This window comes from Heteronotia binoei, chromosome 21, assembly GCF_032191835.1.
Source record: "Heteronotia binoei isolate CCM8104 ecotype False Entrance Well chromosome 21, APGP_CSIRO_Hbin_v1, whole genome shotgun sequence".
Taxonomy (NCBI): Eukaryota; Metazoa; Chordata; class Lepidosauria; order Squamata; family Gekkonidae; genus Heteronotia; species Heteronotia binoei.
Window position 1 is genome coordinate 156,222,263 of NC_083243.1, and position 26,443 is coordinate 156,248,705.

Below are 26,443 nucleotides of genomic sequence, written 5' to 3' on the forward strand. Positions count from 1 at the left end.
AAGGGGAGAAAAAAAGTAGTTTGGTTGGTTGATGGGTGTGAAAGGGAGCAGAGAAAGGTGAAGATACCGGGGTTGTCAGCAATGTTCCCTCTAAGCTGCAGAGTCTTGTGAGCAAAAATTCTACTTTGTGAGCTACTGGAATTAAAGTTGTGAACTACTGGCATTAAAGTTGTGAGTTACTGCATAGATTATTGTGCTCTGGAGTCATCCTTCCTGAGCTAAGACAAAAATGTGTGAGCTGAAGGCTAAAAATCTGTGAGCTAGCTCACGCTAACTCAGCTTAGAGAGTACACTGATTGCCAGGAGTAGGGAAAGAGAAAGCAAGGACAGTGATACAGGAGAAAGTGAGGTGCCCTTGCAGGTTCCCCACCATGCAACTGGGCCAGCTCAGCAACTAGTACCAGAAAACTAGTGGCTGGCACCGTGCAACAGGGCCACAGTTTTTCCAACGTAGAGGTTGCAAGGGGAAAGGAAGGAGAGAAAGATGAAGACATGGGTGTAGATAAATCTAGATCTGCGTCCAGTAGCATGTTAGACCAACAAGATTTTTAGGATATAAGATATATATATAAAGGCAGGTTGGCTGGTGGATGGGAAGGAGAAAGGGAAGCAGGAAAGGGGAAGAAGCTATGGGGACTTTCAGGGAAGGGCATGAGGAAATAGTGGGGGGCAGGGAAATAAGATTTCCTCTGCAGGTTTTTACAGGTCTCCTGCTTATCAATATATCTGTTTCTCAACAGAGGAACTTCTGTGGCTACTTAATCCAGATTGGAGCCATAAAGAGAGAAGACAGATTTTTCTCCAAACCTGAGAAAAATATCCACGTTTGCAGTAAAATATGAAATCTAGTAATAAATACATTAAGAAGGCTAAAAACCTCTGTAAAGGCTAGAAGTGGTTTAAAACCTCTCAAATTATAGAAACAGCACCTGGAACTTAAGAAATGAATGCTTTCTACAGGGGTCATTGCAGGGGTTGCTATGCAACTACAACAGTATTGCCGCCTTCAAACCTTGGTTTATGTCAGTAAAAGCAGGGGGAGAGGGCAGGGCATTTTCAAGCCTGTTTTGGCCTTTGAAAGGGGACTTATTGGGAACTGGCCTGATAGCAACTACTGGACAACTTGCATGAAGACCTGTGGTGTGTACTGTACACACCAGTGTGGTGTGATTAGAATTTCAGTCTAAGATCTAGGACACCTGGGTTTGAATTCCCACTCTGCCATAGAAGCTCACTGGGTGATCCCAGTAACCTTGGGCCAGTCACGCAGTCTCAGCCTAACATACCTCTCAGGACTGTTGAAAGGACAAAGTGGAGTGTAGAATGATGTAAGTTGCTTTAAGTTCCCAATGCAGAGAAGGAGGAGGTATACATGATGTAAATAATACCTACAGGGTATGGACAAATTACAGGCTAGTGGGTGAGGAGGAGAGACTGAAGCAGGGAAGGTTGAGGGTATGGGGGCTGCCAGGATGAGGGGAAAATAAGAGGAAATAGTGTGGGGAGAGTACAATACAGGGGAGAGTCAGGTGCTGTTTCTAAGTCCTTGTGGCTGCCCTACCACACAACTGGGCCTAGCTCAGTAGCCCATACCCTGCAACTGGGCCATAGTTTTCCCTGGTAGTGGCTGCTAAGGAGGGAAAGCTGAAGTCAGGGGAACAGATGAATGTAGGTTATCTGGTTGGTGGGAAAGATAGAAGGAAATAGGAAAAGGGAGGGTCTACAAGGGCTTTCAGAAAAGGCAAATAGAAAATACTGTGGAAGGGGGGATATGAGATCCCCCCAGCAAATCCCTAGGGATCCCCTGCTTGTAAATAACTAAAATGAAGCTAAAATAGGCCACTGCTTCTCTTGTGTGTGGTCGGGAGAAGCTTATAACAGATGAATCCCTAGGCAAATGCCCAAACTGCCTGCCTGCTAATTTCAACAGGTCAGTGTGACTCTTATAGACAGGTTCCTGCATCATTACTGGTGCTGGTTAGCTCAGACCTCCTACAGACACTAGTTCCAAATGCTTCAATAACATTCCAATAAGCTATTTACAGCATCTTTCCATATTCAAAAATAACAAACCAGAAAATTTGTTTCCCTTCTGTTCTTTTAATAAATCTCTTGCATTAAGACAGTACTAGCAAGGTATTTACAAATTGTCTTTAAAAAAAAAGCAAAAAAAATATGAAGATGAGTATTGGTTGCAGTTCCATCAGCTACCTAAAGGAAAAACAGCAGGTTGAGTTCATCAAAGTCCAAACCATGCAGGAACTCCTGATCGCTTGGGGTCATCTTTCTGCCTCTGTAACTCATTCTCCATGAATTTCTTCTGGATTTCCTCAAAAGAACCAGGCTCAGTGGTTTGTGCTTTCTCCGGAAACAAGTCGGGAAACTGAAAAGTTTGTCCTGAGCCCTAAAGACAGAAAGCAAATGTTTGATTATATGTCCTATCAGTAGCTGCAACACTCTTCAGATAAGCCACAGTATGTTTCAGCTAGTGCATAACTGCCAAATTCTAACAGACTGCAAGCGGTGTCTGTACCTAACTTCTCATATGCTATGTATTACTCAGAAGGTAGGCCCATGCAGAAAACACTATCACTTGTGAAATATGGCACAATGCTCTGGTGTGCAATGAATACACGGTTCAACAGGTAATCCAGTTATCAGGTAAACCAAATCAACTTGACAGGTGTTCCCAAGTACTCTGATCGATTCCACATAGAGAAGATACATTTACAAAAATATATATTTCAATGTATTTCTCATGGATTGCTGCCTTGACGTGGTGAGACTGCTTGAGCGGTTCAGTGAGGCTGCAGACTATGCCATGCAGGGCCACCCAAGATGGACAGGCCACAGCTGAGAACCCAGACAAAATGCGATCCACTGGAGAAGGAAATGGCAAACCACTCCAGCATCCTTGCCAAGAAAACCCCATGGACAGTAACAAAAGGCTAAAAGATATGGCGCTGGAAGATGAGCCCGTCATGTTAGAAGGTGCCCAATATACTACTGGGGAAGAGTGGAGGGCATGTCCAAGTAACCAAAGAAAGAGTGAAGCAGCTGGGCCAAAGTCGAAAGGACGCTCAGCTGTGGATGTGTCTGATGGTGCAAAGAACAGTCCGATGCTGCAAAGAACAATACTGCATTGGAACGTGGAATGTAAGATCTATGAATCAAGGTAAGCTGGATGTAGTCAAACAAGAGATGGCAAGACTGAACATCGATATCTTGGGAATCAGCGAACTAAAATGGACGGGAATGGGTGAATTTAACTCAGAAGATCACTACATCTATTATTGTGGGTAAGAATCTCGTAGAAGAAATTATGTGGCCTTTATAGTTAACAAGAGAGTGAGGAAGGCAGTAATGGGTACAATCTCAAAAATAACAGAATGATCTCGGTCCGTATCCAAGGCAAACCATTCAATATCACAGTAATCCAAGTCTATGCCCCAACCACTGATGCAGAAGAGGCTGAAGTGGACCAGTTCTAGGAAGATCTACAACACCTTCTAGAACTAACATCAAAAAAAGATGTCTTCCTCATCACAGGGGACTGGAATACCAAAATGGGAAGTCAAAAGGTAACCTGAACAACTGACAAGTTTGGCCTTGGAGAACAAAATGAAGCCGGGGAAAAGGCTAACAGAGTTTTGTCAAGAGAACAAGCTGGTCATAGCGAACACCCTCTTCCAACAACCTAAAAGGCGATTCTACACATGGACATCACCTGATGGGCAACACAGAAATCAGATTGATTATATACTCTGCAGTCAAAGATAGAGAAGCTCCTTACAGTCAGCAAAAACAAGACCTGGAGCTGACTGCGGCTCAGATCATGAGCTACACATTGCAAAATTCAGGCTTAAACTGAAGAAAACTGGGGAAGCCATTAGGCCTTTCAGGTTTGACCTTGATCACATCCCTTATGAATATACAGTGGAGGTGAAGAATAGATTTAAGGGACTAGAGTTGATAGACAGAGTGCCTGAAGAACTATGGACGGAGGTTCGTGACATTGTACAGAAGGCAGCAATCAGCACCATCCCAAAGAAAAAGAAATGCAAGGAAGCAAAGTGGCTGTCTGATGAGGCTTTACAAATAGCTGAAGAAAGAAGAAAATCGAAAGGCAAAAGTGAAAACAACTGAATGCAGATTTCCAGAAAACAGCAAGGAGAGATAAGGAGGCCTTCCTGAAGGAACAATGCAAAGCAATAGAGGAAAATAATAGAATGGGAAGGACAAGCGATCTCTTCAAGAAAATTGGAGAAATCAAGGGAACGTTTCATGCAAAGATGGCCATGATAAAGGACAAAACCAGTAGGGACCTAACAGAAGCAGAAGAGATCAGGAAGAGGTGGCAAGAATACACAGAAGAATTATACAAGAAGGATCTCAATGTCCTTGACAACTAAGACAGTGAAATTGCTGATCCTGAGCCAGACATCCTGGAGTGTGAAGTCAAATGGGCCTCAGAAAGCATTACCAACAACAAAGTGAGTGGAGATGATGTTATCCCAATTTAGTTATTCAAAGTCCTAAAAGATGATGCTGTTAAAGTGATGCACACATTATGTCAACAAATTTGGAAAACGCAACAGTGCCCACAGGATTGGAAAAGGTCAGTTTATATTCCATTCCCAAAGAAGGGTAATGACAAGGAATGTTCAAACTATCGCACCATTGCACTCATTTCACAAGCCAGCAGGGACATGTTAAAGATCCTACAAGCTACGCTTCAGCAGTACGTAGATTGGGAACTACCAGAAGTTCAAGCTGGGTTTTGGAGAGGTAAAGGAACTAGAGATCAAATTGCCAACATTCGCTGGATTATGGAGAAAGCACGGGAGTACCAGAAAAATGTCTATTTCTGCTTCATTGACTATGCTAAAGTCTTTGATTGTGTGGATCACAACAAACTGTGGCAAGTCCTTAAAGAGATGGGAGTACCAGACCACCTCACATGTCCCCTAAGAAACCTATATAAGGGTCAAGAAGCAACTGTCAGAACGGGATATAGAACAACTGATTAGTTTAGAATAGGAAAAGGAGTTCAACAAGGATGTATATTGTCACCCTGCTTATTTAATTTATATGCAGAGTACATCATGCGGAATGCTGGCCTGGATGAAGCACAAACTGGAATTAAGATTGCCGGGAAAAACATCCAGAACTTCAGATATGCAGATGATACCACTCTAATGGCAGAAAGTGAGGAGGACCTAAAGAAACTCTTGTTGAGGGTGAAAGAGAGCACAAAAGTAGGCTTGAAACTCAACATCAAAAAAACTAAGATCATGGCATCCAGCCCCATCACACCTTGGCAAATACAAGGGGAAGACATGGAAGTAGTGACAGACTTCACATTTCTGGGGTCCAAGATCACTGCAGATGGTGATTGCAGCCATGAAATTGAAAGACGTTTGCTCCTTGGTAGGACAGCTATGGCGAACCTAGGCAGTATAATAAAAAGTAGAGACATCACCCTGCCAACAAAAGTCCGTATAGTCAAAACGATGGTATTCCCAGTAGTAATGTATGGCTGTGAGAGGTGGGCCGTAAGGAAGGCCGAGCGCAGAAGAATAGATGCTTTTGAGATGTGGTGCTGGAGAAGAATCTTGAGAGTCCCTTGGGCTGCAAGAAGATCCAGTCAGTCCTAAGGGAAATCAACCCAGACTGTTCCCTGGAAGGTCAGATGCTGAAGCTGAAGCTCAAATACTTTGGCCACCAAATGAGAAGGGAGCACTCACTGGAGAAGATCCTGATGCTGGGAAAGACAGAAGGCAAAAGAAGAAGGGGATGGCAAAAGATGAGATGGCTGGATAGCGTTACTGATGTAACAAACATGAATCTGAGCAGACTGCGGAAGACAGGAGGGCCTGGCATGACTTTGTCCATGGGGTCACGAAGTGTTGGACTCAACTGTGCAACTGAAGAAAACAAATGACTGCATGTATCCATCAGAAGGTCTTTGATAGCCTCATAATATTTAGCCCACTCTTTTTTCTTAGCCTAACTCACAAAGTCAAAGAAAATTTAAAGAGTACTGGGCTTCAGATTTACTACGTAGAGAAGACAGCTGGAAGGCAGAACCTGTACAAGTCTGGGATGGGGAGACATTTAGTAGCTTCATGAAGGATAAGGGAGGTGACACAGCAGATTGCAAGGACAAACTATGAGAAGAAACTGTGAGAGAAGGTATTGGCTGGAAAATGTATATGCAAATTTTCAACACCCTAATTAGTCCTCTTCTCCAAGGCAGTTATTAAAAAGCAGGAGAACCACCTTTGAAGTGAGTCAGCTAAAGCAGCCCTCAGTAATCTTAACTCTGTGCCTACCAGATTTAGATCCTGCAACAGTCAAAATAAAGACAGTATTAAATGAAACGCTAACAATGACTCTTCAGTGCCTCAATGTCTGCTGAATAACTGAATGAGGAAACAATATACTAGGCAAATTTGTATCATACAAGTCCAAGTGATCTATGAAATTCATGTCATTCCTGAAATACAGCATTAAATTTACATCAATCGTGTTCCATAATGAAGGCAGTCAGTGCCAACACAGACCACTGCCACAGACTCAACGTCTCCCATTTGGTAAACAATCACCAGATGACCTTTTAGCTTTTATTTAACAGCAGGAATCTATTATTCTAGGATAGCATTCTATTCCGCTGACATTATATCTCTATTTTTCCATATTGTTTGCAGTGTTGACAACCTCATTAAAATCAACCCTGTCTGCCTTCTATTCACTTCAAGTAGAATATAATAAAACTATCAGACAATAACATGGCATAGAAAGATGTTATAAAAATAATGTCTGGAGCTATTTTGAAACTGTTTTCCAAAATACCTTAACAGCTTTAGCCCACCCCTAAAAAGCTTGGCATATTAAAAACAATATAAAACTCCAAAGACATAAGCATCTTTGCTGCTATTCTACAAATCAAATTTTGCTTTACAAGCTAACCTGTGTTTTCCCAGTAACATAAATGCCTGCACCCATGGCACACTGCATTTGACAGTGATCCCATGTGATTGTTTCCAGAGTGTATTATTTATGCAGAATATATCTATGCTGCCTTTTCAGAGTACTGTTTGAGGAAGCTTACAGTTAAAAATCACAGCAAAGAAAACAAGCCATTGGACTTAAGTAGCATAAAAACTGTCCATAAAACAGAGCAGACCATAAAAACATGATAAGAAGGTAAAACCCTTAATTAAAGCTTGGATAAAAAGATATTTAAAAAAAAAAAAAAGAAACAAGTGCCAGGTTAGTCTCAAGGGGGAGGGCATTCCAGAGGTGAGGTACCACCACAGAAAACACCTTGTCTCTAGTCACCACTTGCCTTACCTCACCTGTAGAGGGACACAGAGAGTAGGGACTGAGAGGCAGATCTTATCTGGAAGGCTGGATAATATGGAAGGAGACAGTCCTTCAGACACCCAGACCCCAAGCCATTCATGGCCTTAAAAGTAAGAACCAGCATTTTGAATTCTGTCAGGAAACAGATGGGTGCAGAACTTTCAGCATAGCGGTGACATTATTTATTTATTTATTTATTTATTTTAGTAGATTTATAGTTCGCCCTTCCCTGCAATGGGCTCAGGGCGGATCACAAACACAATAAAACAATATAAAACAGAAACATGTAACAGTAACCAACCCAACAGTAATATGGCCATCAGATTTTGGACCAAATGAAGTTTCCGAATCACCAAAGGTAGCCCCAGGGCTTTTTTTTTTTTTTAAAGCAGGAACGCAGGAATGTGTAACAATGGTGATGGCAGGAGGTGTAGCTTAATATGCAAATAAGTTCCTCCACCAAAGCAGGCTCAGGGCGACTCACAGGCCCAACGGCAAGTTAAAACAATAGAACATGATAAAAACAATAAAACATAGTATGTAAAAACTGTAAAAACTACACCACATGATTAGTATATTAGGGTAACTAGGCAAATTTTCTTGGTCTTCTTCATCGCCACAAGTTGCATCCAAGTAGTCCAGGTGGCATTAGAGTGCAGGTTCATGTCTGCACTCTACATGCTACAAAGGAAACCTGAACAGCCAACTGTAGGCCAAGATCTCGTAGTGCTCCCGAGCTATTAATCTGCCTCTTCATAGGGAGCACAACTTCATCCAGGAAATATTGGCTTTGAAATTCCCAAGCAGTTTCTCCACTGACCAACACCACCTCAGTCTTGTCTGGATTAAGCCTCAGTTTATTGGCCCTCATCCATCCCATTACCCTTCTGGACACCTATTCAGAACTTTCACAGAACCACCTGGCTTCGCTGTCAAGGAGAAATAGGATGTCATCCAGTCTGTGACTGTTTTATGCTTTGTAATTACTGTTAACTTATATTTCTATTAGGTAGGCTTCTCATTTGTTTAGTATATTGCTTAGCGGTCTTGTGATATTTTATAGACATTCTACATTGGGGCTTCTCCGCATTGCTCCTACTGTGAATTAAAATGTCTTATTTACACTGAAGAAAAAGTCGGCATCTTCAAAATGAGTTGATGTCAACCTGGATACCTCATACTGGACCGAACTGTTAGAGATTCAGAGGATATATATCTATATAATTTTGGATCTTGAATTGTAGTTGTAGAGTAGATATTCTGAAACTTCTATTATTAGTAGAGACACACTGGATATTGGACTGAACATATTTTGTATTACTGCATGATCATTTTAGTCTACAGTATTGTTATTGTGATTTGATGCCTTTATGTATTCCTGATAGATTGTACTTTTCTGAAATATTTTGATACATTATTCTTAAGAAAAAATACACCTTTGAATTTGTTAAAACTTCTTTACTGCATATGATTCTTTTTGTGCACTATTTCAGTTGTTTTCCTCATCCACATATTGGGGCACCTTACTCCAAATCCTCAAATGAACTCACCCAGAAGTTTCATGTAGATGTTAAATAGCATGGGAGATACAATGGAACTCTGCAAGACCCCACAGCATAAATCCTATGGAGCTGGACAGCAGTCCCCCAGCACCACCTTCTGGAATGAGTTGGACAAGTAAGAGCAAAACTGGTTGGCAATGGCACCGCAGAGGAAGCTCTGATAGGAAGCTTCTGTCCTGAGAAATTTTCCACTCCAATTTAAATTGCATAATGACAGGATTTATTATAAACTAACCTTTAGAAGTCAGAAAAGCTAGAAAATTCAGAGACTTGATACAACACGAACCAACCTTTAAACACTGAATGTGGAACGCTGAACTAGCTGAACAACCAGAGGCACCAAATGCAATTTAATACTAAACCAATTACCATTGCTAACACCACCAATGGACCCACAAGAAACATTTGATTGTGAAATATGCACTGTGGGACTGGTCAGTCAGATGTGGCTTCAGTAGAAGGACAATGGGAAGGAGAACCTGGTCCAGAGCTCCCTCCATGTTCGTGACTCTTACGTTAAATAAGTTTGGCCACCCCGGTCTAAACTATCTGTCTCCTCTAGGCCCGCCTGTAGCTTTGTAGTTACAATCCACCCAAGTTGCCCAAGAATGGAGTATTAGCCACTGGGCTAATTGTTTTAGGTTATTTGGGTCTAGGGATGCCTTCTTCTCACAGCTGCCTCTTTCAAAGTTGTCAGAACTAACTCCCTCAGAATACTGATCCAGTGCAACAACCCAGCTTGGCAGGATACAATTACCCATGAGGGGCAAGGCTAGATGTAGTGGGCAACACATTTAAAAGCACCTTGTCTGCTTCATCAGGCCTTACAAACTGAAAGTCATCCATACAACCAAGACTAAACTGTGCTCCAACTACAGTTTCCAAGTCATAGTGGATACAAACAATTTTATCTGCAAAATGCACTGCAGAGGAATCACAGTGGGCTTATATTTCTGAGTCAACATCCTGTGGATCTTGAGATAAAAGCCCCTAAACAACCCAGAAATGGTGGCAAAAAAGGGTGGTAATTTGTGCAGCCATCACAGCCACCAAGTAGCCATAATAATGTGCTCTCACCTATGTTTGGTCACATTTGCTTCAAGCTTTTCTCCACTTGTGTTGTAACCATCTGTCCAACTGTTTCATCATCTGAAGCTCCTCAGTAAACCAAGGAGCATACCTGACTCAACAGAAGGAGAGTCAGAACTCAATGATGTCCACATCTATATCAGCTCAATGATGTCCATGGTCTGTCAGCTCAGTATTTCACATGTTAGGGTTGCAATTGAAGCGTCAGTCTTGCTGACTGGAAAATCCCCAAGAGACATCAGGAACCCCTTGAATCCATCAGCCTCCTAATTGTTCCCCCACACTTAAGGATGCTCCAAGTGTCCATGAATCTAAATTTAATTAGATAAGGATCAGTCCATGACAAGGACAAGGACAAAGTAGAAAATTCCTCCATTACCAAAACAAGTACCTTATGCCTACAGAAAGCCAATATGCATAAGTATCAGAATGTTCTGGGATAGCCCCATGGTTGTCCTAATCTACTCCTATTTGGGCAGCCTTGGCATGAATTCTGAAGATCCCAAGGACAACAAACCTCAAAGCCAGGTCCCAGCTGGGAGGGAGACAGGGAGACTGTTGGTCAGTGAGGTTATCAGTACATCAAGTCTATCTCTATTCTGTTCCAAATTTCAGCACCAGGAATCTGTTCCAAATTCAAGCACCACTCAAAATTGGGGCTCTGGCCACTAGCCTTGCATAATGTTTCAGTTATAACTCTCTTCTTTATTTCCTTACACCTATATGAAGAATCCTATGCCATTTTGACCTACTACCTTATGTCAGAGTTATTGGGCCCAATCTAAGAGTAGTACTGGTGTAATCATTCAAATTTCTATATAGTATTGCTTTCTTCACCGAAGGCTCCTTTAAGCAGGCTGCACCAGCAAGCCCTAGAAAGCTGGGTCACTGTGGAGAAGGCTCCCCACCAACCAGCTCTGCTGCATCTTTCTCTCTGATGTAGCCTCTTTAAATGGGCTGTGTCAGCGAGACCCAGATAGCTGGGCTGACATGGAGAAGGCTCTCCCTACTGGCTCAGCTGCCTTTGGCTCCCTGACATAACCCCTTTAAAAGAGCTGCACCAGTGAGCCCAAGACAGCTGGTACTTCATGAAGATCCACTCCCTCCCAGGGGATCCCACACACACTTTCTCCTGGCTGTGGCTCGCTGCAACCAGAAGAAAAGTGGAAGGGAGAGGAAGACAGTCCCGACCCAGGAGATCCCCCCTCCCTTTCCCCTGGCTGTAGCTCTCTGCATCCAGGAGAAAGGTGGAAGGGAGTCCCTTCTTGGAAGATTCCCTCTCCCACTTTCTTCCTCACCCCCACCTTGGGCTGCCTGGCAAAGCCCCTTTAATTAGGCTGCACAATGGAACTTGAGAGTGAAAGCTGAGCCAGCAGGGATAGACTTCTCTGTGCTGGCTAAGCTGTCTTGGCCTCACTTGCATGGCCTGTTTAAAGGAGCTGAGCCAGGCACCCCAAGGCAGCTGAGCTGGCATGGAGAAGTCTCTCCTTGCCAATGGTTGCTTCAGTGTGCCTGGCGCAGTCCCTTTAAATGGGCTGCACAAGGAGGCCCAAGACACCAAGAAGAGCAGAAAAGGGGTGAAGTGGCTTTTTGCTGGCCGCAACCTTTTTGCTGGCCGCAACTCACCACAGCCACCAGATGGGAAGGAATGAAATGCCTTCTAGGAAGCATTTCACCCCCTCCTTCCTGCTGATCGCAGAAGGAGGTGAACTGCCCCTGGGAAACATTTCACCCCATATTTAACCTGTTGGTTTTACTCCTCCCCTCTGCTTCAAAGTGACAGATGGCAGAATCAGAGGGTTTAAATGGTTTGGAGCCTTTAAACTCCTGCTTTCTGCTCCTCTCACTTTTGCAGAAAGCAAGGTTTTAAACTTTAAATGGCCACAAACCTATACAAATGGCTCAATTCAGGACTGGCTTATCAGTCATGAACCACAAACCAAACCAAACAGCAAAAATGTGGTTTGTGCCCATCCCTGATCATTGCCCATCTTCATTCCAAGGGCCAAGTCAGGGCAGAAATCTTTTTAAACCAAACAAGTTCACTAACACAACATACAGAGCTCTGGGATATACACCAAAGGCAGTACTAATCAAGCAACACTTGCAGAGTTGTCTTCTGTCCCTTATTCCTGCATGCACAATGCTGTCATTGAGTAACACTGCTAACATACTGGGACCATACTTACTCTAAGCTGAGAGCTGGAAGGTCTTGTTTATGACAGACAGGACCTTCTGTCCTCAAAGGGTAAGGGTATAGTCTATAGGTTGAGCCAAGGTGCTAGCCTTTACCCTACACGTCTGAGATTTATCACTACACTATTGAAGAAGAGGTTAATAGCTTAAAGAACGGTTGTTCCTACAAAATCCAATACATTTTGCCCCCAGGCCTTTCTAAGAAAAAAAATCCATGAAGGGGCACTAAGGAACACTCAGACAACAATGGAACAAGAGAGGTAGCCTCTCAGCTCTTTATGAAGGTGCTCCCAGTTCCCATTTCTAGGCTGGTCAAAATCAAATATTGAGCAGAAGTCAGGTTGGAACCTTTTAATAAATTTTAAAAAAATCACTGCAGACAAACTGGCTCTTTCCACCTCTTGTTTTGCTGAGAAATACTGATCTTGGCTGGTAGCCAAATAGGATTTGAAACAGCAAATGCATTACATTACACTCTCTGAACTGAAAGCCTTATAAATCCTCAACAACAATATTGTGCAGTAATTCTGCACCGGTCAAATTCTGAGGTGCTGAAAGCTTTATAAAGATGGTTACAGTGCATGTTTAGTAGCTACTAGGGATGGACACGAAATGGGAAAATGGTGGTTTGTAGTTCATTTGATTGCCCGAACTGCAGCTTCGTTTAGTGATTTCTCTGGTTCCACAAACTGGTTCATGGATTATTGGTTTGTTTGGTTCACGAGGTATAAAACTCACCAGAAGTCTTCAGCAGGCTCTCCTACACCCACCCTCCAATTTTGGTGAAGATTGGATTTGGACAGTCTGAGTTACAGCCCCCCCCCCAAAGGAAGTGCCCCCAGGAAAGCTCACCTTCGGCTCTCATGGCAACTCTTAACCACTTCCCATCGGTTATATGTAGCACTGCTCACTGTCTGACAAAGTGTGTTTGCACAAGAAAGCTTACATTCTGAATAAAACTTTGTTAGTCTTAAACATGGGTGGCCAAAACTGTGGCTTGGGAGCCACATGTGGCTCTTTCACACATACTGTGTGACTCTTGAAGCCCCCACCACCCCATTGGCTGGCTAGGAGAATGCATTTAATGTTAAAGTTACTTTCTTCCCACCTCCCCTCCTCCCTCCCTTCATCCATTTGCCTCCCTCCTTCCTTCCCTTTCAGCTCTCAAACATCTGATGTTCATGTCTTGAGGCTCTCAAGCATTTGAAGTTTATTCTATATGGCTCTTACGTTAAGCAGGTTTGGCCACCCCTGGTCTTAAAGGTGCTACTTAGCTCCAACTTTGTTCTTCTCTCTTCATGCTGCAAAGTGAAAGCAGCGGACTCAGGATGTATGCTTCAACAGAGCGGAATGGGAGCTCCATGATTGGCTCCCAGAGCTACCAACCAAGCTAGGGACAACTGGTCATGGGTTTTCTATAGCCCCCAGTGTTGCCTAGGAATTGACTGAACCAACGCCAAGCTGTCTGGAAAAATGTACTGCAAAACTGAACCAAACGAATCACCAAGGAAAAAAGGTGGTTTGTTTTTCAGTTAGGGCATGATGCAAGCAAACAAACCAGATCAAATTAACCACAAGTTGGTCCAATTAATGCACAAATTGTGATTCGTGGATCGGTTTGTGCCCATGTCTAGTAGTTACTTTTCAAAGGAATGTGTCTTCATCATTTTGTAACTTCAACTATACCCAAAGTGATAATTATACATAAAAAGCTAAAAATATCTATACAGGGATCTTGTACTTCTAGTCATCAAAGGTTATAGAGACTTTCCGTGCAGTGTAAGCCAGATGTAAATGACTGCCATACTTAGAACTCTTTAGTTAAAAAAAAGTTCACAAATAAATGCTGTCTCTCAATAATATACACGGACATTGCTACTGATTTCAGCTATGGTATTAGGCAGAGGTCGTTTTGTAGCAAAATAGGTGGTGGAGCTCATCCAGGGATTGTTATGCAGCTGCACATACTATTCAATGGACAAGGAAGTGGAACTCTCAGAAGAAGAAGGTGGAACTCTCAGAAAGGTTCAGGAGTTGTGCTCCTGTGAGCTCCCACTGAATCTGAGGCCTGGTATTAGGACTCATTACATATACTCGTAAGATTTTTTTCTTGACCAGACAAGTTCTGGTTTAATGTGGTCTCATGGACTTGCACTTGTCAGGAGGAGGACTGCTCTGTTCTGTGCCAGGAGATCCTTCTGAACAACCAGAGGCCCAGTACCATTTTGCTATAACCTAGCTTTAAGTTACAAAGGATTGAATGATGAGTATTAGAGGTCTGCGGAGGGGAGAGTCTTAGCCTTCTGACCAAGTGAAATTGTTGACTGGTACTTTTTTCCATCACATCTAGATGTTCAAGTTGAGACAGAAAGAGATAATTATGTTCATGCCTTGAGGGTCTTACAACTGCAAAAAAAATTAGCATAGATTCTTCATAAAATGTAATAGGTTCTACCCAACAACTTAATTCATAGCTGAGCTTTCCATTGGTGATATTTTCTTTCAGCAGGAACACCAAAGCTCCTTTCACCAATAGAGACCTCTGTTATCAAATAAATTGAGTAGTTGGATATAACCCACTGTTACTACAGTAAACTTTTCTTTCCTGATGAGCACAAAGCAGCATTTACTGTCCTGATTTAACTTGAGATTTGTCCTCTCACTTGTTTGACAGTGCAAGATAAGACTCTGTGCAAGAATCATGAGCTAAACTCTCACCCTAAATATAATGAACTTGCAAACGGATGAAAGTCCTTTTGTTTACTTGGAAAGCTGAGATGCTAACTGCTGTTTTTCAGAATTGGGGTTAGAGGGAATAGCTATAATGCCAACAGTAAAAAACAAACAATTGAACTGTTACTGCACAATCTCAGTCCAGTAATGATAAAAGTCAGATCAGTCTAATAACCTAGCAAATTTATCTGAGTGGCCTTCTTGTATTTTAGCCTTACTTAGAATTACCAAGATAAAGGTCACAAACAAGGGAAGCCCTTAAAGCAGGGGTCCCCAAACACTGGACCGTGGACCAGTACCGCTCCATGGCCAGCTAGCAACTGGTCCGCGGACTGAGGCAGAACCAGCCCCAGACTAAAGAAACAGCATGGCCTCGCTCCAAGACTGCCTCCCCTTGCAGAGTCCCGGACCAGTAGAAGGGGCAGCGCTGCTGTGACCTTAGCCTACCCCTAATTTATAGACTCTTTAAATGGGAAGGAGAGGCAGAAATAGCTCCAGTCTTCCACAAGAAAAACTGTCTTTCACAAAACCGGTCCCTGGTGCCAAAAAGGTTGGTGGCCACTGCCTTAAAGCATTGTCATAGCCTTTAGCACTTACTTTTTCAGACCTATGAAAATGTAACAGATGTGAAAAATCAGCATTAAAAAGATCACTGTGGGTTATTCTCAAATACTGCTGAAGTTGAAACAATACTTCACTGAGGGCTAACAAATAGATCTGCTTTTCATGTTAAGTTTGCTTACAGAAAGTCCAGTTAAAATGCAAATAAGATGACAGACACTATGTCATCAATGCTTAAGTCTACTGATTGCAAGAGTACCATCTAGGGATGGGCACAGAATGTGAAAATGGTGGCTCATTTCATTTTGTGGTTCATTGGGGTGCCCAATTTGGTGGTTTGGTTCAGTTAATGTTTTTTAAATTTCCCGAACAATTCGAGGTTTGTTGGTTTGTTCGGTTTGGTAAGGCACAGAATGGCCCCTGACTGGGCTAGAGATGCCAAACTTGCAGTAAATTCTTCAGCAAATTCTTCTTCCTCAACCTGCTCTCCAGGTTTTGTGCAAATTGAATTTTGAGAGGGCCGAGTCAGAGCCCCCCAAAGCAGGTAGCCCCAGTAAACTGCTTTCCTAGGTGTATGTCAAGCTGGGGGGGGGGAAGGGAAGCTGCCCTGTAGCTTCTGGTCCATTTCACCACCAGGAAGCTTGGAAACTGACTAGAAGCTGCAGGGGAAAATGGAGCTGCCACTTCTAGTCAGTTTCACTAGAAACTGACCAGAAGCACAGGGGGCTGGGAAATTATGCCAGCGGCAGGCCATCTGGAAAAATGAAGCAAACATGAACCAAGCAAATGCCAAGAAAAAAGGTCAGTTTGTTTCATGTTCAGCTGCATCAGATGAACCAGTTTGGAATGAACCATGAATCAAGCCATTTTTAGCACAAATTATATTTGTGGTTCCGTTCATGCCCATCCCTAGCACCATCACATAAAAACAGGTTTCCAGTTTCCAGGTTGCATTCAAGGTTCATCACACAAGTGCAATTATCTCAATGCCGACAAAGACAGATAGGCTTCTCCCAAGGGCCCAGTGCATGCTCAAAACCAGCTCAGAGAAAGGGCAATCAATTGTTCCTATGATTAAACAGTGCACAGCAACTTGCTCAGCCATTACTATCTCCAACAGAAAAGGCAAGCTGCAAAATCAGGAAGTGTATCAAGCTCCAGGCAGCATAGAGAACAAGTGTGGTGCAGTTGATTAGGATCTATGAGACCCTGGTTCGAATCCCCACTCTTCCATGGAAGCTTCCTGGGTGATCTTGGGCTAGTGACACAATCACAACCTAACCTACCTCTCAGGGTTTTTGAGAGGATAAAATGAAGGTGAGGAGAATGATGCAAGCAACTTTGGATCCCTCCACTGGGGAGAAAATAAATGAAGCGAATAATTTAAAAAATGCCACACACAGCTAGAACTAAGATGTGTAGGAGCAAGAGAGCTAAGAGATGTGAGGAATTTCCTCCACCCATCATATGATGCTAGCCACTGGGTAATCTTACACACACCATTCAAGTGAAGTGGCAACAGCACAACTGATAAATGCATCCACAGGTCCTTCACATCTGACCAGTGACAGGTGAAATTTTTCAAGGTAGAGAGCAGAAGGGGTTCTGAAAGCACAAAGGTTATTTTCCTATGGATATTCTGGTTCTAGCTTGTGAAGTATAAAAGGCAGGCAGCAGTTCTGTACAGAAAGCAATGTTACAATATGTTTTCTCTTTTTTGGCAGAAGGAGAGCTCACTAAGTACAGCCTGAAACTATGAAGGTGATATTGACCACAAGCATCAATTTGAGGTCACTTGCAATGGAAGACAAATACCACCTGCACTGAAAACGTCATCTGCCAAGTCTGGGCTGGAGAGAAAGACGTCCTCAGTCACTGAGAAGCAGGATATGTAAAGGGGAAAGAAAATATGGTCCTCATACATACAAGTCTATTCTCAGCCACAAAGTTCTGCATTATATGATGTCTAACAGCCTTTTCATCTTCCAACACTGGAATACAATGATTAATGTGTGCATATTAGATTGCATAAGTTGGCCTGGAAAATGGAAGCTGATGACTTCCAGAGTAGGGAAATGTAACTCCTGCTTTCAAGTCAAAACAATTTTTCTGAGATAGGTAAGGAAGCCAGCAAGTGAAGAAAATAATACAGCACAGAATAATGCTGCCACCTACTGACTCTTTAAGGGGGCTACCACAAGTGCCTTCCAAAACAGAGAGCTCTCTCACAGCATTACATGGAAACAAGCAAACTCGTTTAAGCCTTAAGTGTGTTTCAAAGGATGAACCAGAGGCTGCAACAAAGTAAAAGCAAGTAAAAGAACATCTGCCTAATTCAGGAGTTCTTTCTTGTCTATTTCACACTGAAATAATTTCCAGTACCAAAGATAATAGAAGGCAGAACTTTGTGCTAGAACTCCACCCTGTGCTCACCTATTGAAATCAGAATAATCACCTCCAATTCACCACTTCTGAAACTAGCACAGTAGCTTTTGTTATATAAAATCAGTTCAAGCAGCATTTTTCTTCCCACATCAATCATTCATAATTTTATGTAATATTGCATTAAAGATAATTCAGCTAGAAAACATCACAGGAACATTACAAGATTAGCAACTGATTAGCTTTTAAGCAGAAATGGTGTTTTTAATAATGCAGTTATTGATCCAAAGGCTTCCAGTTTGGAGTACTTATAGGTTATGTGTTGCTGAGTACACTAAAACTGCTAAGGTCAGGAGTGCAATCAAGAAACAAAACAGAGAATGCAACCTTGAAACAAACCAATTAAGAATGAATACGAAATTCTGCAGAAGTTTTTGAATCAGTATGTCAGTTATTTCAGAGGTCAGTAAATGATTAAAATGTAGTTCTCAGACACACAGGAATCAAAATGTGAATAACCAAAGTCAAAAGGACCTGCACTTCGTTCTGAGTTAAAAAATAAGTAGGTGAGAGTAATATATGAAGGTAATATAAGTACTAGAAAGCCCAAGATTATTAGGAAAAGTTTACTACTGCAGTAACTCTCAAAATTGGGCCACAGAAACTGAAATCAAATTCAGTGTGTACAAACACTGGCTAGAAAAAAAGCAACAAATAAACAAAAACCTCACTACATTTTTTTTTTCATTTTATGAGCACCCTCTCACCAAACTGCTTTACAAAAATCTTCATGTTATGTGCTCACTTCTGCATGACACAGTAGACATATTACCAAGTTACATCAACTACTCTGCTCCATAGGCAAAAATGCATGATTACAATGAACATATAATACCACAAAAATAAAATTAAGCAAATTGAAGCATCAGTAGAGAGCTCAGCATTTTTTAGCCTTTAAACAAATATATTTAAAGCTCTTCTCAAGCTTACAAAGCAACACCCAGCTGTTTCTGTAGAGGCACTCCTACCATCACTGTATTCTTCCCACAATACCCCCCCTACACAAAGTCCCCCCAAAACCTCACAACTAGTTGTCATGACCTATGACCATATCAATAGAATGATGCAGATACAGAAAAATGATTGCCTGATACAGAAAAATGGAAGATGGATGGGGAGGAAAGCCTAAAATGTGTCTGAAACCTGATATTTTTTTACCGATGTTAAGTCAGCAAATGCACTCACTAGCAACAAGCATAGCTAACCCAGTGAGTAAAAAGTGAGAAATGGGTGGGAAGTCATGTCTGACCTTTTAACCATTAATAGTGAATGGGATCTGGAGGCACATGGAAGTACCAAGACTTCCAAGTGTTTCCAAAGATGGAACATCAGAGGGGAGACCATGCCCTTGACTCATGCTGCATGTAGAGCCAAGACCAGCAGCATCACAACTTTCGGCTGACCACAACTGGCATTCTCATTAGAAAGAATTTTAAAAGGACAAAATAACTAAAGACACTATGAGTCCAATCAAATAATTTCAAGTTCTAGCTCCTGTTTAAAAGGCTTGTACTTCAGTTTTTGCTAAATAAGCAGGAACCCTGTGATGACACTGGGAGAAGCAGCTCACTTCTTGCAAAGCAGGTGAACATCTTAGGAGCTCTTTCACCAAGAGAAGAGCACAATGGAATGGATGTCAGGATATCAGTACCAATCTTGGTTTCTCTGCTGGCTCAGCAAATGCCACTGGCACTATTGTGCAAACTTTGCCTGTCAAAGCCTACATGGTCACTTGCTTGGCTGTTCAACTTCCAGTTCCTTTCAATAGTCCCCAGAACCACAAATACACTGGCAGTGTTTCTCTCTTCCCAAGTACATAAGAAAATATGCAAATCAACATATTCTCAATTTTTAAACAAAAATTTTTAAATCAAAGGATGTAATCCAATAAATCCTTGCAATAAAAATTAAAACAGGGGATCTAGAAAATCCAGGTTCAAATCCTCACTCTGCTATGGCAATTCACTGATTGGTCTGGGGTTGTCACTCTCTGACTAACAAATCTCACAAGGTTGTTGCTGTGAGAGTAAAACAGAGAGGGAGAGAATGGTATTTTAAATCATTTGGGGTCCCCCAGGGAGAAAAACAAGGTATATATACCTAAATAAATTAAACTATCCTCTAATTAGAGATGTACCTTCTAAATTGCATAAACCAAATTATTTATTCAGTTTTGAATCTCCAGTCCCACACATTTGAGTAAACAGAAAATATATCTTGACATTCCTATATAAAAGAGCATTTTAATTATTACAGCACTCCCTAAGAACTTCTGGTTTTGTGAACAGGTGGAAATCTTCCGTCACATGATCTCATGGCACTTTGAAGGGCAGTAAAAACAGCTCAGCTAAACTAGTTTAGCTTATGGGTCTGTCACGAAGCAGACTTCAGAACAGGTATACAACGTGTCCTGCATTGACTAACCCACCCCAGTCAAAACAGTAGCCTCATTCATAATCAAGTGTACTTCCGGGATACCTAACTTACTTTGCATACAAGTATTGGCTCTTACTAGCTTAAACTGGTTGGCCAACTGTGGCTGGTCCAGAAGAAAGATGGCCTGGGGCCACCATCTCACATACCTTGCTAATATTCAGGATGTACTATAACAACTTGTTCCATGTGCCTTTGAAAAAAGTTCAAAATTTCAACTGGTGCAAATACACTGAGACCAGGACAGTGTCTGGCACCAGATGCAAGGAATATATGACTTATGTTTTAGGACCTGAACTGGATCCCAGTTTGTTTTGTGACCAATTCACAGTGAGGTTTTAACCCTGAAAGACCTAAATGGCTTGACTTCAAAGAACCTGAAGGGGTTTTATCCATCTATATGAATCAGCTGAAGATCCAAGGTCAGCAGTTGAGGCCTTGGTGAAAGAACCCTGTAATTGTGAGGTTAGGTTAGCAAAGACCCATGAAAGATTTATCTTCTGTTGGCACCACCTTTATTGGCCTTCTGGAGACAACAGAATGCACATTTATTCCATAGAGACTTTGAATGCTGATTTTTATCTATTCTACTTTAGAAAATGACTGCCATTGCTTTACCCCCACATAATTATTACTAAAACTGAATGTAGGTCTTATTTTTACTATTGCTGGCTTTATGGGAGTTTAACTGCAGTTTTTAAAAAGTATAAATCCTGAGAATAAATGACTAAACAATTCTAGAACACTTCCCAATGAGCCCTCACACCCTGGAATTTGATACTGTAACTAGCAGTAAAGCCTGTTGTAGGAAGACATACAATGGGCCCTATAAAAATATTGGGAGGGTGATGAATGTGTAGGTGGCAGGAAGGAAGGTAGACAAACAGAATGAATGAAAGGAAAGGAAAGGAAAAGAAAAAGACAGAGAAAGAATGGTAGGAAAAAGATGGGGAGAAAAGAGTGAGGGAAAGAGAAATGGAAGGAAGGAAGGTAGACAGAGGCTACAATCACACATTAAATAATGCAGTTTCAATCCAGTTTCAAAGCACTTTCCATCTGGATTTTGCCAGTTCACACAGTAAAATCCAGTTGGAAAGTGCATTGGAAGTGGATTGAAAGTAGAGTTGCCAATCCCCAGTTGGGAGAGGTGTTGCTGTCACACACACACACACACACACACCCAACCACCCCAAATGGGCTTTGCTTTGGGCTTGATTGGAACTGGGCTTTTATTCCAGGAGGGGGAAGGAGAAGTGCGCAGAGCTGCCAACAACCTGGAGCAGAGGAGAGATGCTGCCCCAGGAAAGGACCCCCCCCCCCCACCCTGCTTGGAAGAGAAGAACATGGCCCACTCGGTTGTTCTTGCTTTCAAGGCGAGAGCAACCGGGTGGAGTGCGTTCTCCTCTGAACTCAGCTTCCCTTGCAAGGGAAACTGGGCTCTGTGGAGAACGCTGCTGACATGCCGTCCAGCCACTTTCAGTCGAGATTGGCAGGGAGGGGGCACCCCATAGGCAAGGGAGAAGCCCTGCTCAGAGGAGAGGACACACCAATGCGTCTCTGAGCAGTGCACACAGCAACTTCCTGAATCAGTGCTCTCGCAAGCCAACAATGAAATGTGGAACAGGGCTTTAGGGAGGCATTTGAAAACTTGAAGGGAAAGTTCTACAATTACAACCTTAGATCTGGATGTTCCGGACACCTCCTGTTAAAAAGTACTGTTGTAAAGGGAGGGGCAACTCTGGGTGAAACCATTTTCGATGCCCATTCAACACACTGAGTGTAGAGGACATTGGAAAATGCAAACAAGATAGAAGTGAAGATGATATGCAATGCAGATGATCACTTTAAAACGAACACAGAGAGAAGATCTTCTTCCAAGTGTAAAAACAGACAAAGACAGAGAAAAAATGAGAGGAATGAATAAAGTGAGAGTTATGTAAAAGTTTGGGAGAAAGGAATAAAATAAAGGGAAAGGAAGTAAGGCAGGAGACCCATGTTATGTAACTTCAGAGTAGGGTCTGTGAGACCCAAGTTCAGATCCCCATTTTACTGTGGAAGATCACTCAGTAATTTTTCACCAGTCACATACTTTCAGGCTAACCTACCTAACAGGGTGTTGTGTGGATAAAAAGGAGGAGAGGACAATAACGCAAGCTGCTTTAGTTCCCACTGTAGAAAAAGCTGGGGTAGAAATGAATAAATAATAACTATAGTTGAAAATGGCAGGCAGATAAAAACTGGTGAATGTCTGAGAAGCAAAGAATGAGGCAGGGAAAGGGAAGAGGATATGGGTGTTGCCAGGAGGCGAAAAGAGGAAATAGTATGAAGAGGGAGATACAGGGAAGTGAAACACCCTCACAAGTCCGTGTGGGTCCCTGCCACAGAAGTTGGCTGAGGGGTCAGCACCACACAATTGGGACAGTTTTCTTAAGTAAAGGCTGCTGGGAGGGGGCAGATAAAGGCAAGTTGGCTGTTAGGTGGAAAGGATATAAGGCTGCCAACTCCATGTTAGGAAACTCCTGGAGATTTGGGGGGGAGGAGCCTGGAGAGGGTGGGGTTTGAGGAGGGGAAGGACCTTCAGTGGGATATGCTACACCCTCTACAGCAGGGGTGTCAAATTCATTTGTTATGAGGGCCAGATCTGACATAAATGAGACCTTGCTGGGCCGACCATGTGTGTTATAAAATGTAATGCCAGGCAGCAGAGATATAAACTTTATAAAGGACACAAACACAAAAGATTTTTCAAAAATTTAAAACATGCTTAAAACATTAGCACTTGTTGGTCTTAAAGATGCTTTCTTTGTATCTCTCCTGTGCAATCCAGGCTTCCTCAGTTGCACAGTACAGCTACTGAGCTGAGCCTCTCTCCTATTGGCTGAGGCTCCTCCCACCTCCTGGTCCCCTGGGGAAGGAAGGAAAGAGCCAGAGCTTTCTTTAAAGCAAGCTATCCCTCCCCCTCCCCCTTCCCAAGGAAGGAGTCTCAGCCAATGGAGAAAACAGAGGCTTTCCTCTGCAGCCCCTGTGCAATTGAGCAAGCCTAGCAAAGCAAGCTGTGATGCAGAAGGAAGGAGGGAAGCAAGAAGGAGAAGGAAGCAGACAACAGCCAGTTGCTCAGGGGCCTGATAAGGAGCCCTCTAGGGGCCTCATTTGGTCCCCGGGCCGCATGTTTGACACCCCTGCCTAAAGCATCTATTTCCTTTGGAAGAACTAGGGCTACCAACCTCTTGGTCTCCCAGTAGGGCCTGAAGATCACCCAGAATTACAACTGTTCTCCAGATGACAGAGATCAATTCCCCTGGGAAACAGCTGCTTTAGGGGTGGACTCAGTGGCATTATGCCCTGTTGAGGTCATTTCCCTCTCCACACCTCACTCTCCCAAGAGAGCCTCCAGGAAATTCCCAACTTGGAGCTGGCAGCCCTAAGGGGAACTAATCTCTGTTGTTGGGAGATCCACTGTGATTCCAAGAGATCTCCATGTTGGCAACCCTGGAAGGCGAGAAGGAAGCAAGTGAAGAGCACAGGCTATAAGGGGCTTTCAGGAAAGGGAAAGAGGAAATTATGGGGAAGGGGAAAATTAGATGCCTCCCACAAGTCCCTCGTGTGAATATGCTAACACAGAAAAAGCATCTCCCTAAATAAAATGACACAAACAGAGAAGCAATAGTAGCTAGCCAATCATTTTGGTACATACAGTTACTGAAAATGTTTGTGTCCTGTTATTTCACCTGGCAAAATTGTAATATTTGGCTAAATAACTATCACTGGTTAAATAAATATCCACCATAATACCTTTCCATTCCCAGCATTAACCCAATACATTAACTTACCAACTGTACATATGCAACCTTGTAATCTGGCTTCTTGATACGTCTGTTTCTGTGGTCCCTCTGCTTCTGGGAACCTGTGAAGTAAACAAAGTTTTCCCATGAGCAAACAATTTCCCACTTTCAGTATATCATCTTTCAGAGATCTATAGACTTACATATGGTTTTTAATTAGTTTTGACGGGGAGGGGAAGAGGCCATTACAGAAGAAATATTTGCATGTTGCCTAAAAATAGCCTTATGACTACCCGCTCCACCCCTCACTGGATGTACTGCCAGACCTTTGCCTCAGAGCAAGGATAATTACAACTGGTACGTTAATCACATCATAATATTACTGCTGTTTTCCTCCAATATGTATTTTGCTGCACCAACCACAGGTGTATCAATGCAGATGTAAGAATTCTGTAAATTATCTGTACATACAAGGATTCTACTATAAAGATAAACTTTTACTAAACACTGAGAAACATGTTGTTCTGTTGGATTCACACCAGGTCTGATTCAGATATAGGTATGCACTTCGTTAACTTTCATATATACCAGATTATTTAATACTATTACAAAGTCTCAACTTCCATTTTATTGGATTCTTAATAGAAATAAATCCACAAAACATTATACCACCCATCTATCATTGTTACATAGATAACAAAAGGACAGCAATTACATGAGTCCATAAAAAATTCTTACACCAAAAGTGAGCAGGTCACAGGCCAGGAGCCTCTTCTGAGAAGATGCTCACGATCAGTGTTCCCTCTAAGCTGAGTTAGCATGAGCTAGTTTACAGATTTTTAGCCTCCAGCTCACACATTTTTGTTTTAGCTCAGGAAGGATGACCCCAGAGGACAATAATTTATGCAGTAGCTTACAACTTTCATGTCAGTAGCTCACAACTTTTAATACCAGTAGCTCGCAAAGTAGAATTTTTGCTCGCAAGACTCTGCAGCTTAGAGGGAACATTGCTCATGATCAGTACAACTTCCCATGTTTATAGGATTTTAAAGTCCTAACAACAACTAACTGTCCCACTTGATAAGGCTGCACATTCTTGCTAACTTGTTATTTTATTACTTTGAACACCATACAAAATTATCTATACTTAAAGTAACTTCTTAGGATATATAAAATGTTAGTTTACTCTCACCACTTTTTTATCTTAACAAAGTCTATTTAAAAATAATGACGGCAAGTTTCTTATACATATGAATATCTTCTGGCCCTCAACCAGTACTCCCATCATATATTCACTTCTGTGAAGGTGAACATTCTTGCAATTCTCAGACACTTCTGCACCGGGGCCTCAATGAACTGTATCTGTTGATAACGGGTTAGAATTTTTAGGTGTCAAACTCATTTAATCAAGGGCTGGATCTGACACAAATGTCACTGCCAGTTGGGCCATGTATTAAATAAATAATACTAGCACCAAAACTGTTTTAAATTATTTAATTGTTTTTATTAATTGTCGAAACGCCAATGTTTTTTCATTGTTTTATTGTTTAATCTTGACTGTTGTGAGTTGCCCTGAGCCTGCTTTGGCAGGGAGGGTGGGATATAAATTCAAGGAATAAATAAATTTTATATATATATATATATATATATATATATATATATATATATATATATATATATATATATATATATATATATATATATATAACACTAGGTATCAGAGATATCCCCACTGTAATAAAAGTGCTGTGGGGTGGCCAAATGTAGGTCTCCCACTGACTGAGGGATGTGTATCAACCATTGGCCCATCAACCAGCATTGAAGGTCTGTTGCATTCTATTGGCTGAAGAGAGAAAGAAAGAATTCCCTAGATTGGTTGATGGAGGGAGGAGGGAAATTGCCACAGAAAGCCTTCCCTAAATTAGCTAAGCGCTACTCCCCTTCCTCCTCTGGGGAACCAAATAGCCAGAGAGACGTAGACAAAAAATGGCATCCCTTCCCAGCAGAACAATGAAAGGGGAACAATGAACAATGAAAGTCTAGATACAGAGAAAGAGGGAAAGAGAGAGAGAATGTTTAAGATTGGGCCACTGGGGAAGCTGCCTTTCCTATCCCCCCAGTGCCAGTCATTAAACATTGGAATCCAATTGAAGTGTTATAATTCTAATCAGGGTCTTTTTGAAAGAAAATAAAACCCAAATAGGCAGAAAAAACTAATCTTTTTTTTAAAAAGCTCTTAAAAAAATTTTTTTTTCAGATTGAGCCAAAATAATTTCC

At 42.1% G+C, this 26,443-nt stretch overlaps 1 protein-coding gene across 1 annotated transcript in view; it reads right to left on the bottom strand.

Moving 5' to 3' along the window:
* Positions 1-2,080: 2,080 nt before the first annotated feature.
* The window catches only part of MRPL23 (mitochondrial ribosomal protein L23), a 30,601-nt gene continuing 6,238 nt past the window's right edge, over positions 2,081-26,443 (bottom strand). The window contains exons 3-4 of the mRNA XM_060261936.1: positions 24,215-24,288; positions 2,081-2,404 (exon numbers count right to left, since the gene is read on the bottom strand). Of these exons, the coding sequence (XP_060117919.1) occupies positions 2,240-2,404; positions 24,215-24,288 (239 nt within the window). The 3' untranslated portion in view covers positions 2,081-2,239. The remainder of the gene's footprint in view (positions 2,405-24,214; positions 24,289-26,443) is intronic.